Raw genomic sequence first — 13,485 nt, forward strand, 5'->3', positions numbered from 1 at the left:
AAATTCATGTAGAAAAATAACAGAAACATAATGAAGTATGGAGGAAATAGGGATGACCATTCTAAATTTCCATTTTCTGGAAAGGGAACAGATTTCTTTTATAATAAAAATAATACTTACTCTATATAGCTATAAAAAGAAATGGCTGCCTTCCACCCAAGGGGAAGGGGGGAGGTGGTGGACTAAAGATAGCTCCTTGGGGAGCTTCAGCTGGCCCAACTTCAGCCTGCCAGCATGAGAATATGAAAATCAAATGCCTTGGATTGAAGGGATACTGCCAAGTCCAGAGAGCCTGGAGCTGGTGGGAACCACCTACAGGAGGGGCAAGGCCTGGGGTGGGGGTGGGGGGTGAAGCAGCAGCTGGCCAGAAAAGCTGGTGAGCCATGAGCAGGACAAATGCTGTGGAGGTGGAAGCAAAGAGTACATGTTTAAAAATCTGTATTAAAGTTTTCTTAAAAAGAGGAAGAATTAAACAGCTATGTATCTTAGCTGCCTAAATCCTTAAGGATCCTCTTCCACTCTTGTAACTTTTCTTGACACTGCAGGCAAGGACTAAGGCTGTGCTGTGGGTCAGGAAGAAAGGAATGCGAGAAAAACTCAGACTCTTCATAAGTTTATGAAGATCAGAAGTGGAAGGGCCCTTGATCACCTCTACCTCTCGAGTCCAGTAGTTCTTAAACGGAGTGAGGCAGTGAGGGAAAAGGATACCCTAGCCCCGACTGCCTCCAGTAGAGGAAGGCTGCCTGAAATGCTGTGGGATACACTTCCTCTAATTCTCTAGATCCCCCAATGCTTAGTTAATTATCACTAAAGTATACAATAAAAAATAAGGTATGTAGTGCATCAAAACAAGCTGAAGGCAAGAAGAAATGTGGGTGAGAACTACTGACCTAGTCCAAAGCCCTACTGTATACATGATTTGGGATCTCAAGGAGACATTAATTCAGTATGCAGTGATTGCCTGCCACATCCTATCCATTAGACTAAATGACAGGGCAGCCAAGGTGGTGGCGGCGGGGGAACACGGGGTGGGGAGGGGAGTTGAAGGAAGTGGGGAGGAGTAGCAGCACAGAGTAAGACGCAAAACACAGGTGGAGGATGTACTAATTACTGTTCCTATAGAACTGATCAGGCTGTCTTAAGATCCACACCAGAAAACTGGCTGATCAGCTAATGCTAGAAATTCCCTTATAGGCAAGCCAGACTGTATAGTAACGAAACATTTTATGGAGTGGGAGAGGAGTCCACAGAGGAGGAGAACAGGTTCAGTCTAGGACTCTGGGTTCAACTTTATTTGTTTTTATTTATTTATCTTTAAAGATTTTATTTATTTGACAGAGAGAGACACAGTGAGAGAGGGAATACAAGCATAAGGAGAGGGAGAAGCAGGCTTCCCGCTGGGCTAGGAACCTGACGTGGGGCTTGATCCCAGGGTCCTGGGATTATGACCTAAGCCGAAGGCAGATGCTTAACGAATGCACCACCCAGGCACCCCTCAACATTTTTTTATTTTAAATGTTGATGGATATTAGCACTTTTTAAAAAAGAGGTTATGTACCTCCTCCAACTTGAAATATGACATAAAACTATGTAAGTTTAAAGTTTAAACAACATGTTGACTTGATACACTTACACGTTGCAAAAGAATTACTACCATAGAACTTACCACCTGTTACATAAGTAAAAAACTACCCATTGCTCCCAGAAGGGCTACTATATAGAACACGTCAGACTGGGCTAATTACCCCCCATTATTCATTCTCACCCTCTTTCACAACAGTATGAATTCATAACTGGTACATTACCATCCAGGGTAAGAATCACATTTTCCAGTCTTCTCTGCAGCTAGATGTGGCCTTGTGACTAACAGGAGATGAATGGAAACGATGTAGGTCTTTAAAAATAAGGAGACTTGTCTTGCCCTGTCTTTCTCCCATTTCCCTCTTCCACTGGGTAGAATACAGACATGAAAAGAAGCCATCCTGAGATGTTGCCCTCAAACGCATGGCCTGGTGGGCTCACCATCACACTGCATATCTAACCATTATGATGTGTGGTCTCTATTAAGAGTTGTCAAATTAAAATAGAAGAGGAATGAGAAAGAGGCAGGAGTAGATTCCACACGATGACCACCATGACCATGACCACCACAACCACCGGTACAAAGGACATGTTACATCATTCCTACCCTTTGTCCCTATTTCCTGAGCACTCACCGGCACACCATGGGACATGAGGGTGTTGGGATTCATGAGGGTGACAAGTTGGTGCAGGAGGTCAGGCTGGCTATCAAAGAGCTCAGGTGTCAGCTTCTTCATCACCTCTTCCAAATGTTCTGCCGCAAGGGAGGGTACCCCATACCAGGTCTTCGGCTCACCCCTGGCCACGTGGAAAGGGGACATACAGAGTGGTCACACACGTGGTCCTGAGGGAGCCTACCCTGCCTCCCTGGCTTCCCAGGGCCCCGCTCACCAATGGAGGTAGTTAATGGAGTAACTCCAGTGATCCTCAATATGCCAGCAAAAGGCTGAGAACACCATGCCCACATACAGCCAGGGCACCTTCATGCCAGAAATATCCGCATTGATGTGGCACAGTACGGACTGCTCCAACACTGGCATCACATTCAGGTTCCAACCACTGGTGGCATACTCCTGTCAGGTTGGGTATTTGTGGAAAGGGGATGAAGGTTATGTTAAGAAGCTGAGATCTTTAGCCCAGGGAACCTTAATTTTGAGGTCCCAGACCTTTCACACATCTGAGAAATATTACAGATGTTCTCCACCCCCACCCGCCAAATGCATACACACGAAATTCCAATTCCCTTCAATTTTAGGGGGTTTTACAGATATACTCAACTCCAAAATACCTGCAAGCTAAAAGCCCTGCTCTGGACCAAAATAACCCCTTCTCTGGAGGTAGGCCTAGATTCTCATTTTTCCCCACACATACAATACTAGTCTACTTCTTATGAATAAACCAGGCACCCTGGCAAGTATTTCATACACCTTCTCATTTAACTCTTAACAACAAATCTGTAAGGTAGATACTAATTCCACCCTACAAAGAAATAGCCAATCTCGTGGCTAGAGATGCCATGCCAGATACCGGGCTGTGTTTTTTACGTATACCATCTTATCTAAATCTCAGAGCAGCTGTGGGAAGTGGGCATTATTACCCCCACCCAAGAGAGATACTAAATGACCTGCCAAAGTGCACACAGCTGACATATAACCACGAATCATCTACTCACCTCCTCCTCAGGGGTTAGGTGCCGCTTACTGTCACTGACAGGGAAACCACTTCCAAATTCTTTAGAATGGATGTCAGCCCCATACTCAACAGTCACATCTTCCTCAATGCTGTTCACCAGCCGCCAGAACTCCTTCTCCACGAGTTCTGTAGGCACCATCTGGGGAACAGGGGTAGCAGATGACCATGGCCCATCACATCCTGGCTCCAGTGACCCACAAGAGCTAATCCCATCAGACACCAATACCTACGACCCTAGCCCTGACGCTACCCCAGCCCTCCATCACCTACGTGCACGGGCATGTTGAAGTAATCAGCTTTAAAGGAGTCAGCCATCTCGCCAAAGCTCTGCAGAGTGTATTCCCGGGTAGCCTGCTCAAAGCCAAAGGCTTCAGGGGGCCGCTTACACTCCTGAAACCCAAATGAGAACACATAACCAAGACAGAGGGCACAGAGGTGGAGAATCCTTAAAAACAAAGCTGGAATATGGGGGAGCAGGGAGGAAGAACAGCCCTAGGTCTGCACTCAAGGCCCTAGAGACAGGCCTCACTATAGCTCTACCTTTTTCTCCCAGCACTTCAGCTTTATTAGTCTTTTCATTCCCCACATGCACTGCTGCCATTCTTTTGCTCTTCTCTTCCTTTAGGACTTTACTATCAAAACCGCGACCTCTGACTTAAATATGCTATGCTACGCTCTTCTGCCACCGTTGTTTACTCTTGAGCTAAAACAGGGAGTTTAAACAGGATGCCTAAGGAAGTTTTCTTATGGCCAGACTGGAACTAAAAGCCTGGGGAAATGGCACTGAATATTCTAGTAGCTCAGAGGATGGTAGTCAAAGGCACCAGCTTCTACACTGTTAAATTCCACACTATTCCTGTTCTTTAGATGGTCTTGGAAGGCAGGATGCGAGACTACCTCACTTTATACCGAGGTTCATGGTTTTAGAGGAGAGCTTTATGTATCCCAGAGTTAGACAGACTCACTCATGTCTGAAAAAAATCAATGTCAATCTGGTTCACTGGCCCTCAACCACTTACAGAGAGCCAAGCAGAGCTGACAGCCTTCACTGTCTATCATACTGTTGGTGTCCACACTCCTCCCTGAAGGGATTTCCACCACTTCCAAGGCATTATGCACCACCCTGGTCTCTTTCCTCAGCCGTGTGTGCGTGTGTGTGTGTGTGTATGTGTGTCTGTGCCTGTGTGTGTGCGTGCATGTGCACACACATGTGGTCTCTAGGACCACAGATGAGTCCCTAACATAAGACAAGAGACCATCAACATCTGTTCTCCAGAGAGAAATGCAAATGAGCACCCAGAATTTGGATGAAGGAGGGAAGCAAGCTCATGAAACGGACCTGGCAGACTTACCGAGCCTCTTACCCTTTGCTGTTGCTGCTTCAGATGCTCTCCTGACTGCCCCTCTTGCCCTAAGTACGTTCTCCCAAACCCCTGCTCCAGCATGCCCCATCCCCAAGTTTACAAGGCCTGCCACCTCTTCTAGTTAAAGCCTGCACCACTGCAAACTTTATCAAATAATCAAAATAAAAGGAAAACAAAGTATTATACCCGTATGATAGTCCCCCTCCCAAGAAAAACGAATCACTATCCATGAATAAATGCAATGATATACAAAAATAATTATAAAATAGCAAATGAAAATACACAGTAAGGGCCTAAACTGGTTAAAGATAGTTATATATGCAACAACAAAAAGATGAGAAGAAAATACACCAGACTATTAACAACAGCTGTCTCTAGGTGATGAAATGATAGGTAATTTGTCTATTTTCCAAGCCTTCTAAATAAAACAAAAAATAAAAAACTTGGAAATCAAAAGAACGATTTTTCTCCATATTCCGGTCCTCCAAATCTCATTCCTGACACCTTCCCTGGTTACTACCCTTTTTCCTCTCCTCTGAACTTCTATGCCTCAGAATTTCTAACACATAATTTAGCATCTGACTACAAGTTGGCATACAATCTGTTCAATAATGACTCTCATCTCCCCGGGTAGTCTGGGGTCTCCCAGGGGACATAAATAAAGGCTACGTCTTTATTTCTTCTTTCCCCCTAAACTCTGCCTAGCCTAGCCCCACTCCAGGGACCCAAAACATTAAACCAGGGCGGAGCTGGGAAGCTGCTGTCAGTAAGGCCTGATGGAGGCAGGCAAGAATACCCTCTGAGGCAGACATGAACTAGGGCTGGGAAGGGCTTACCGCCATGACACACTTCGGGCACCGCCAGACACCCTTGGGAATCTCAGGCAGAGGAGGCAGCAGGCAGAAGATGTGGTAGTTATCATCACAGCCATCACACAGCAGAAGCTTGTCATCTTCATCCCCTCGGGAACACATCCGGCACACATATGACTCGATCTGCCAGGAAAAGGAGGCAACAGTTCATTAATCGAAGCTCTGTCCGGCCTTCAAACTGTCCTCCAAGCAGCACCCTAGTCCACAGAGCTTTCTATCAGAAACCCATCGAGCTTGTTGGCTAGATCATTCACAGCCCCGCTATGGGTGAGTCGTGCTAGTTCAGGAGTTTAACTGTATGCATGTACCATCTCCCCAAATAAACTGGTAGAGCTGTGAGAGCAGAGTCTTTATCATGCAGTCATGAAATCTCCCATTTTTATTCATTCGATAAACACTGAGCACTTATGTGTTCAAAGCTATGCTAGACTCTGAAGTACAGCAATGAATAAGACATGGCATCTGCCTTCTAAAGGCACAAAGTACTCCAGAGTTACATATTCATAAAAATTAAAAGGTAACATGGAAACTGCCCATACCAGCTCACAGAGGGTACTGGGGAACCTAGAGAAGAGAGCACTCAAATCAGCTGGAGATAAGGAGGGACAGCCTTGAGGAAGAACTTCACTGAAAATGTGACACTTGACAATGACATCTGAAAGTGACTAGAACCTGAAGGCCAACTGAGTTTGGCAATGGGGCAGAGCATGGGGAGAAGTCTTCCAGGTGGAAGAAACAGCAGGTGCAAAGGGATGGGGGAAAGAAAGAGCATGGCGCATCTCAGGGGAAAAAATGAACATACCTACAAGTAGTTCAGTGTGGCTATAGCAGAGGAGTGAGGTGGGCAGTGCTGGGGAATGAGGTTAGAGGTCAGCAGGGACTGGATCATGCATGGTAATGAGGAGCTTAGCCTTTATCCTGAAGCAATGGAGGGAGCCTCCTTCTCTGGACCCCTCCAGCACTTCCTGTTGACAGCACTTGATCACCCTTTCTTGTCCTCTGTTCCATTTTCCTTGTGAATTGGCCTTGTTTCCCCAATTAAGTGAGCTACCTGAGGGCAGGGCCCAGCAGGCCCACTTTTCTGTTTAATGCAACCTGGTCCAGAGCCATGCTAGGGAAATGCTCGCTGAAGGGATGAGAAGCAGAGCATTAAGAAGTCAGGGCTGGGTCCTTACAAACTGGGCATTGCTGTGGTTCCTCCGCAGTCTCATGGTCATCTTGGTGCAGGGCTCTGGGCTGTGACTCAGCTCCTCCTTGCTCTCCAGGAAGGTCTTAGGTGAGGTTGACTCCACCTTCACATCCCCGCCCGACTCCTCCTTCACCACTACGGTGGGGGGACACTCAGGCCCTTCCTTATCTGGGAGAGGGAAGAGGGGCTCTAAAGCACAGGTCTAGAACAGTCAGGGCCCCGCCTCCTCTCCCCAGGTGAGGCCATCCTTCACACTGCCCCAGCCTGTCAGGCCTTACCTTTCTTCCGCAGGGTCTTATCCTTGGCCATGAGGCCCAGGCCCATCATCTTGGGGCCTGCCCCATAGATCTGCAGCTTCTTCAGCTCTGGATTCTTTTCAATGTCTTCTTCCGTGGGTTCCGGCTGGGAGGGAAAAAGGAAATGAATCAAATCTGCTATTTGAGGCAAACTGCCCCATCTTAAAAGAACAATAGCTTGGACTATATACCACTTGGGCTCATGCCAGGAGGCAGAGGCAGGCCTGGGCGAATTCAGAGCTCCTTTTAGAGACTAGGGTTAAGTGAGCTCCCCCATTAGCTCTCTTGGAAAGAAATTAAGGTGGAATTTCAGTTTTCCCAACTCTAACATGAGAATATTAACTCCTACCTTACAAAGTTTACAGAGCAATTTGGGAATAACATATAGAAAGAGATCTACTAGTGTGTGGCACTACCAATAAATGGCAGTGACTAATACGATTTACTAAATGACATGCTTTGGTGAGCCCAGGGACAATGTCTATCTTGTTCTCTGTTGCATCCCCAGTGCCAAGAACAATGCCTCGCACATAAGCTTCTGCCTGAAGTTAGAATATAGGTATAGGGAAAAAGAAGAGGTCTACCCCAGAAGCAGAGTGAGTCCAGCAAGAACAAGACAGGCAAAAAAGGGCAGACACGCAGAAGATACTATATGAGCAGATCAAGACCCAACTCAGAAGCTCAGCGGAGAGTGAAGGAAAGAGCAAGAGTGAAGCAAGAAAGGGGCACACTACTGCTCAGAACTCAGAAAACAAAGTGAAGGGAGAGTGAAACAGGGAAAAGAACTTTGGTCAGAACTTCGTGGATTCCCACCCTCAAAGCTCTAAGTTAGAAGTACTCACATCAGGCTGTAGCCTCTTGGCCCGCCGGCCATAGCTATTGAACTTGGAAGGCTGCACGGACTGTCGAAGGGGGATACTGTGGGGTTTGTATTCCTTGTCCTTTTCCTCATTATCAAATGGACGCGTGTTGCACTGCTAGAGACAAGTGAGGAGTAAGGCTCAGGGTATGGGGCCACAGCCCCCAACGATGCCATCCCCTCTATCCTTAACCAATGGCAAAAAAAAGCTGTGGTTGCACTCACCTGACCCACAACAAGAGGCCCTGTTCCACTGGTCATTACCAGTGACACCAGAACACACTTTGAGAATTCTTCTTGCCTTTGCTTATGTCATTCCACCTTCAATTCCACCTTCAACCCACCTCCCCCAAGCATCTCCATAACTAAATCAGATGCCATCTCTTTCCAGACCTCTCTAGCCCAGAATGTCTCTCCCTCCTTGGAATTCCTTTATCAGTTACGACCTTGTCACATACTGGATAGCAGGCTGGCCCTGCAGGTAACTCCAGGACCTCTGACCTTGGGCAGCATGGGAAGAGAATAAGCACCACTAGAAAAGGGTAGAGTCTCGTTCCCAGGTCTCCAGCCCACTGAACCAGTTCCATTAAGAGCAAGTATGAGAAATCTGCATCTGGTCTGGGGGAAAGCCTTCTTCCACCCCAGCCTGGCATCCTTACCACCAGGTTGGCACCAGACTGGTACATCTCATAGGGGTAAACGATGCGTTCATAGTGGGAGCGTAGCAGGGAGCCAATGTTTTTGCCTGGTGGGTAGTTGAGGCGCTGGGCTACCCGGGCCCACCGACGGTCTTTGCAGATGGCTTCATAGCCACCTTCCTCCACCACGATCTGCAGGGACAAGGAGGAAGGGATGTGGATGTGCTGTGTGTATGTACATAAGGGTGAAGGCCTGAGGAAAGGGTGATGAGGACAATTCCAGCCCCTCACCTCACTGGAGGCTCTCCCCTCCTCCCACCATCACCATTGCAGTAAGAGATGCCAAGAAGTTCTGATGACACCTCGTGTGTTATGAGGCCATGCCCCTTCCACTGCAGTGTAGAGCTCTAATATCCAAACCAAGGGAGCCCCCAGAGTACAAAAAAAATTAAGGGGTGGGGAGGGGCTTGGGAAAAGCCTTTTCTTACTTTGCTGAGGCTGTAGAGATCTAAGATCCGTCGTTCTACATTGGGAATCTTTAAGGAAGAGCCCTGGATTTCCCAGAATTTGGCAATCTGGTCCAAGTAGTTCAGCTTCACTCTTGTCTGGGCCTGGAAAAGAAATGGCTCAAAGAAGCTGGCCTCCCCCTCCACCTAACCCTTGTCTTTTGGCCTATTCTTAGGAGAGGAGAAAGGGTACAGAGCAGTCCACCATCCAGGGCCTCTCCCAGTGAAACAGGTCCCAAACTCTAGGCAGTGCTTAGCCTGCCTACCTCTCATCTCTGCCACCTTCAAGTCAATAGTATAAGCCCAGGGTCCCAACACGGAGAAGGTCGGCTTTATATGCCCTACATGCACACCCTCTCAAACTCTCTGACAGGGTTGTATGAGTATCATCATCTCTTTTACAGAGAGCCTCTGCTTTCTTAAGTCACAGAGCAGATACCAAGAGATCTGAATGTCAAGTAACTTAAGTTTTAGCTATTTCCTACAACTGACTTGCTGTACAGCCTCTGGACCTCCATCTTCTGATTATAAAAGGGAAATAAAATAACTGCTTACTCCAGAAGGGTGGACTTACAAGAGAGACAGTGAAGGTCCTCTGGAACCTCCAAAACTGCATCTAAGCTCTAGGCATGTTTCAGAGATTGAAGGTCCAAAAAAGCACATTTACCTCTTCTTATGCACCACGAAACTTGTCCCATGGTAGCTGAAGGCTGAGTACCTACTGAAGAACTAAGAGATAAGTGTACCAGAGCAGCACTAGCACCTGGCCAACCCAGGACCCAATGTAGGCCAAGGATCCTGGGAACAAGGCATGTATCACGCTTCCCTGAAATTTCACTGACTCAAGAAAGGCTCCCCAAGGTCCCAAGTCTAGAACCACCTTACACGGGTCAGAGGGCCTGATTCTAGGAAGAAGTAGAGGAAGTCATTACCACTCACTACCTTGCTCAGATCCTATGAGAGGCACAGAAACAATTTTAGTTCATAGATTAGGAAAACTAAGGTCTGTATGTAGGAAAAAACAACCTATGGCTATTTAGCTGTGAGAACCTGGAAGAGGCCAAGAACTCTACTCCCTCCACTTTAACCCCTTAGCTTTCCAATCTTGGCCTCATCCCTGCTCTTCCCAATCATTAGCCAGCACAGTATCTCTAGAAAACCCGTTCTTGTTCCATGCCAGGTGACATTTTGCATTAGCTGTAACCCCACAGATCTGGTCAGATCCCTTTCTTCAAGAAACTTATACCCTCTTCATGAGAAGATTTTTGCTCTGATCAGGGCAGCACATAAACTGACTCTAAAACAGTGGTTCTCAATGAGGGGAACAATTGTGCCCACCCCATCCCACCCCACCCCGACCGGGGCATTCAGCAATGCCTGGAGACATTTTTGGTTGCCATTACTGGGAAAAGGTTATTACTGGCATCTAATAGGTGGAAGGAAGCTAGGGATACTGATACACATCCTAAAATGCACAGGACAGCCCCTCCATAACAAAGAATTATCTGGGCCAAAATGTCAAGAGTATCAAGGGTGAGGAACAGCGGTCTAGAAACAAGTAAGCCTCTAGGTCATGGGTTTCCAGTTTGGCCTAATATGCCCCCTCCCCAGGACATCTGGTAGGGTTCATGGATATGTAACAATGAGGCAGAAAGGTGGAAACAAACTTCTAAACTACATCTTCTGTGGGAAACTCCAGGATCTTCCCGGGAATTGGCTTCAAAAGACCCACTCTTGTGACCCTAGGGCATTCTCTGGCCCTTAGTGGAGAACCTCATTTATCCATGCAAAGGGCCTGGACTTCCTGTACAGAACAAAAGGGAGAGGGAAAAGCCTACCTGCCTGACCCCGGTTCAAATTTATAACCATTCTAGCCTCCATACAGACCAGTTCTTGTGTTGTTCCTGCCCATCCACCTCACATCCCACCTTATCAAGCCGCATGGAAGGAAGGTAGGAAGCACAGGGCTGTGGATGAAATGGATCATGAGGCCAAATTCAGCCGGCCAAGAAAGGCCTAGCCAACCTGTTTCCCTTTGTTGACTCAGGTATAGTAGGTTAGCTGGCAGGAGAGCTTCAGAAGTAGCAAACCTTTAGGGAAATGGACACGCCCAGTCTTTGAGCTATCAAACTGGAGATGCTAAACGCTCCTGCTCTTGGGTTATATTCAGAGCTCTAAACCTTCCTCTATGACCTCCATGCAACCTCACAGAAGAGAGAATAAAGGTCGGTTGGGTAAAGTACCTTAGCCCAAGAAGGAATGGGGGAAGTGGGATCAGAGCTCAGGTATCCATCCACCCAACCCCGCCACCAGCTGCTAGTCTTCTCACCTCTAGTTCATTCAGCCTCTGGATTCGGGGAGTAAACCTGAAGTTGTCCACTTCTACAGCAAATGGTGGCTGCCAGTCCTGGGGGGTTACAGAGGGGAGAGGGAGTTGGGTTATTCAGCACAGTGTAAGACCCGAGGGCACCACAAGCAGCTCAGCATCCCACTGTTCCTTCCCAGACCTCTGGCCACACCAGACCCTTTAACCTGGCGAACACCCAACCCACTACCCATTCCCCAGAACTCACAACAGGGCTCTATCCGCCCCTCAAGTCCACACTCAATGCCACAAGCACGTGTCCTGGGAAATTTCTCCCAAGTCCCTCCCAACAGTACAGTGCCAGGATTTCAAGAAAGAGAAAGATGGGGTCCAAAACAGTTGGCCCCAAACTCTCCCTACATCCACATTAATTCCTTGTCCCCCAGGCATGTGCTATAGGACACAGGCTGGAGGTACTGGTAAGCACAAAGTATCTGGAGTCAGAAGACTTTGGTTCATGTTCTAGCTCTGCTACTTATGAGCTACGGGATTTTTACCTTTCTGAGCTTGTTTTCTCATCTGTAAGGTGGGAATATGAACACTTGTCGTAGCTTCCTCATAAAACTGAGATGAAAAATTAAACTTGTTTTCAAATGAAAATACTATCCAAAGGAGTTGTCCTTAAGACTTGATATCTTAAGCTGACCCCGCACACGCAAGGTAGCTTGGCTCCAATTCTGGCAAGATTTAAAGGCTTGGGCCTTTAATGTCTGTTCTCTCAGTTTAAAGGGCCTGAGATAAACACTGCAGGGAAAAGCAAGAATCTGCATCACTCACCCAGTCTGGAAGGCTTCCTGTGGTTCCCCTCTCAAACACCTGCCCAGTACAGGAAGAGTTGGGGGTGGGCGGGGGTAGGGTTAGTGATGGAACAGCCAACTGTAGTGGCAAAGAATGGGAGAATGTGGGGAGGAGGAAGGAAGTGAGGGAAAAATAATGGAAGTGGGGGGGGTGACTCTGCCCTGCCAGGTTGGCGCTTGTTGTGTCCTACTCAAAGGGTGGCTATGGGGAGACCCTCACTGATACCCTTTCCCCCCAGAACCTCCTATGCAGTCCCCTCCTCCTCAGAGCCCCGGCTCCTGCTGGAGTGGTAAAAAGAACCTAGAGTAACCCAGACCAATGCCCTCATTTTACGAAAGGGGAAAGTGAGGCCCAGAGAAATGTGATTTCTCCAAAATCACATGCTGATTTAGTGGCACAGCCACTAAAAGACACTAAAAGCCACTAAAAGACAGAACCCTTGTCTTCTGACCTCCAGTCCAAAGCTCTTTGCACGACACCAGTGTTCATACACACACACATGCATACATATGGAAGCGGGCAGTAATAAAAGGAAAGAAAAAGCTGTTGGCCTCTTCTCCACACACACTTTTAGAAAAGGGCAAGAGGATTCATACTTGCATGCACACATACTCCCCCCTAACCCCAAGCTGAAGCAGGTTTGCAGCAAACACCTGAGGCTCAGTGAAGCACAGGCAAATTTTAAAAAGGAGAGAGAAACAGAGAGAAAAGACTAAAATGGTATGGCTCAAGCCCAGACAAGCTCCCTGTGCCCTCTTGCCACCCATCAGTAGGGCACACCCCTTAGTGCAGGTGGAAAGGTACTCAAACCCAAAATTCCAGGAACCCTTTTTTCCTGCTGAATCAAGTTCTAGATAAGTATACCATCAAGCAATATGACAGGAAACAATAAAACCAAATCCTAGAGCAGGAGCTGTGGGTGCAACAGATAGCTGGGGAAGGTCCAGCACACCTCCCTAGGACCTGCAAGCTCTCTCACCCTGCCTTCGGTCTCATATACCTGTGTGCCAAATACACCAGTATTACCAGGATGGTGATTTTAAAAAGTTGGCTACCTGATGCAGGAAGCAAGGCCCTTCCAAGATCCCCTGGGTCTCCTCCAGGGTACCAACACTCTCCTCCCACCCATTTTCCCCAAGACTAGCAGTAAACCGTCTAGCAACTCAAAACCCAAGTCGACCTTCCTCAGGCAAACTCCAGTTTCCAAGCACCCACCCATACACACACTTTCCCACTCTGGGCCCAAGCATCATTTGGGAAAATGCTTCAAATTCCAGCTAAAAGGCCTGGCTGCCTAAAGGTGGCGTAGGAGCAGCCCTACAGAG

General features: G+C 47.6%; 1 protein-coding gene across 1 annotated transcript in view; it reads right to left on the minus strand.

Moving 5' to 3' along the window:
• Nucleotides 1-13,485, minus strand: part of KDM5C (lysine demethylase 5C) — a 31,084-nt gene that overhangs the window by 15,252 nt on the left and 2,347 nt on the right. Inside the window, 11 exon segments of the mRNA XM_045994940.1 lie at nucleotides 2,217-2,379; nucleotides 2,473-2,654; nucleotides 3,254-3,412; nucleotides 3,544-3,663; nucleotides 5,474-5,632; nucleotides 6,685-6,866; nucleotides 6,977-7,100; nucleotides 7,837-7,971; nucleotides 8,513-8,683; nucleotides 8,980-9,102; nucleotides 11,327-11,404. Coding sequence (XP_045850896.1) covers nucleotides 2,217-2,379; nucleotides 2,473-2,654; nucleotides 3,254-3,412; nucleotides 3,544-3,663; nucleotides 5,474-5,632; nucleotides 6,685-6,866; nucleotides 6,977-7,100; nucleotides 7,837-7,971; nucleotides 8,513-8,683; nucleotides 8,980-9,102; nucleotides 11,327-11,404 — 1,596 coding nt within the window.

The sequence above is a fragment of the Meles meles genome, chromosome X (genome assembly GCF_922984935.1).
Source record: "Meles meles chromosome X, mMelMel3.1 paternal haplotype, whole genome shotgun sequence".
NCBI lineage: Eukaryota > Metazoa > Chordata > Mammalia > Carnivora > Mustelidae > Meles > Meles meles.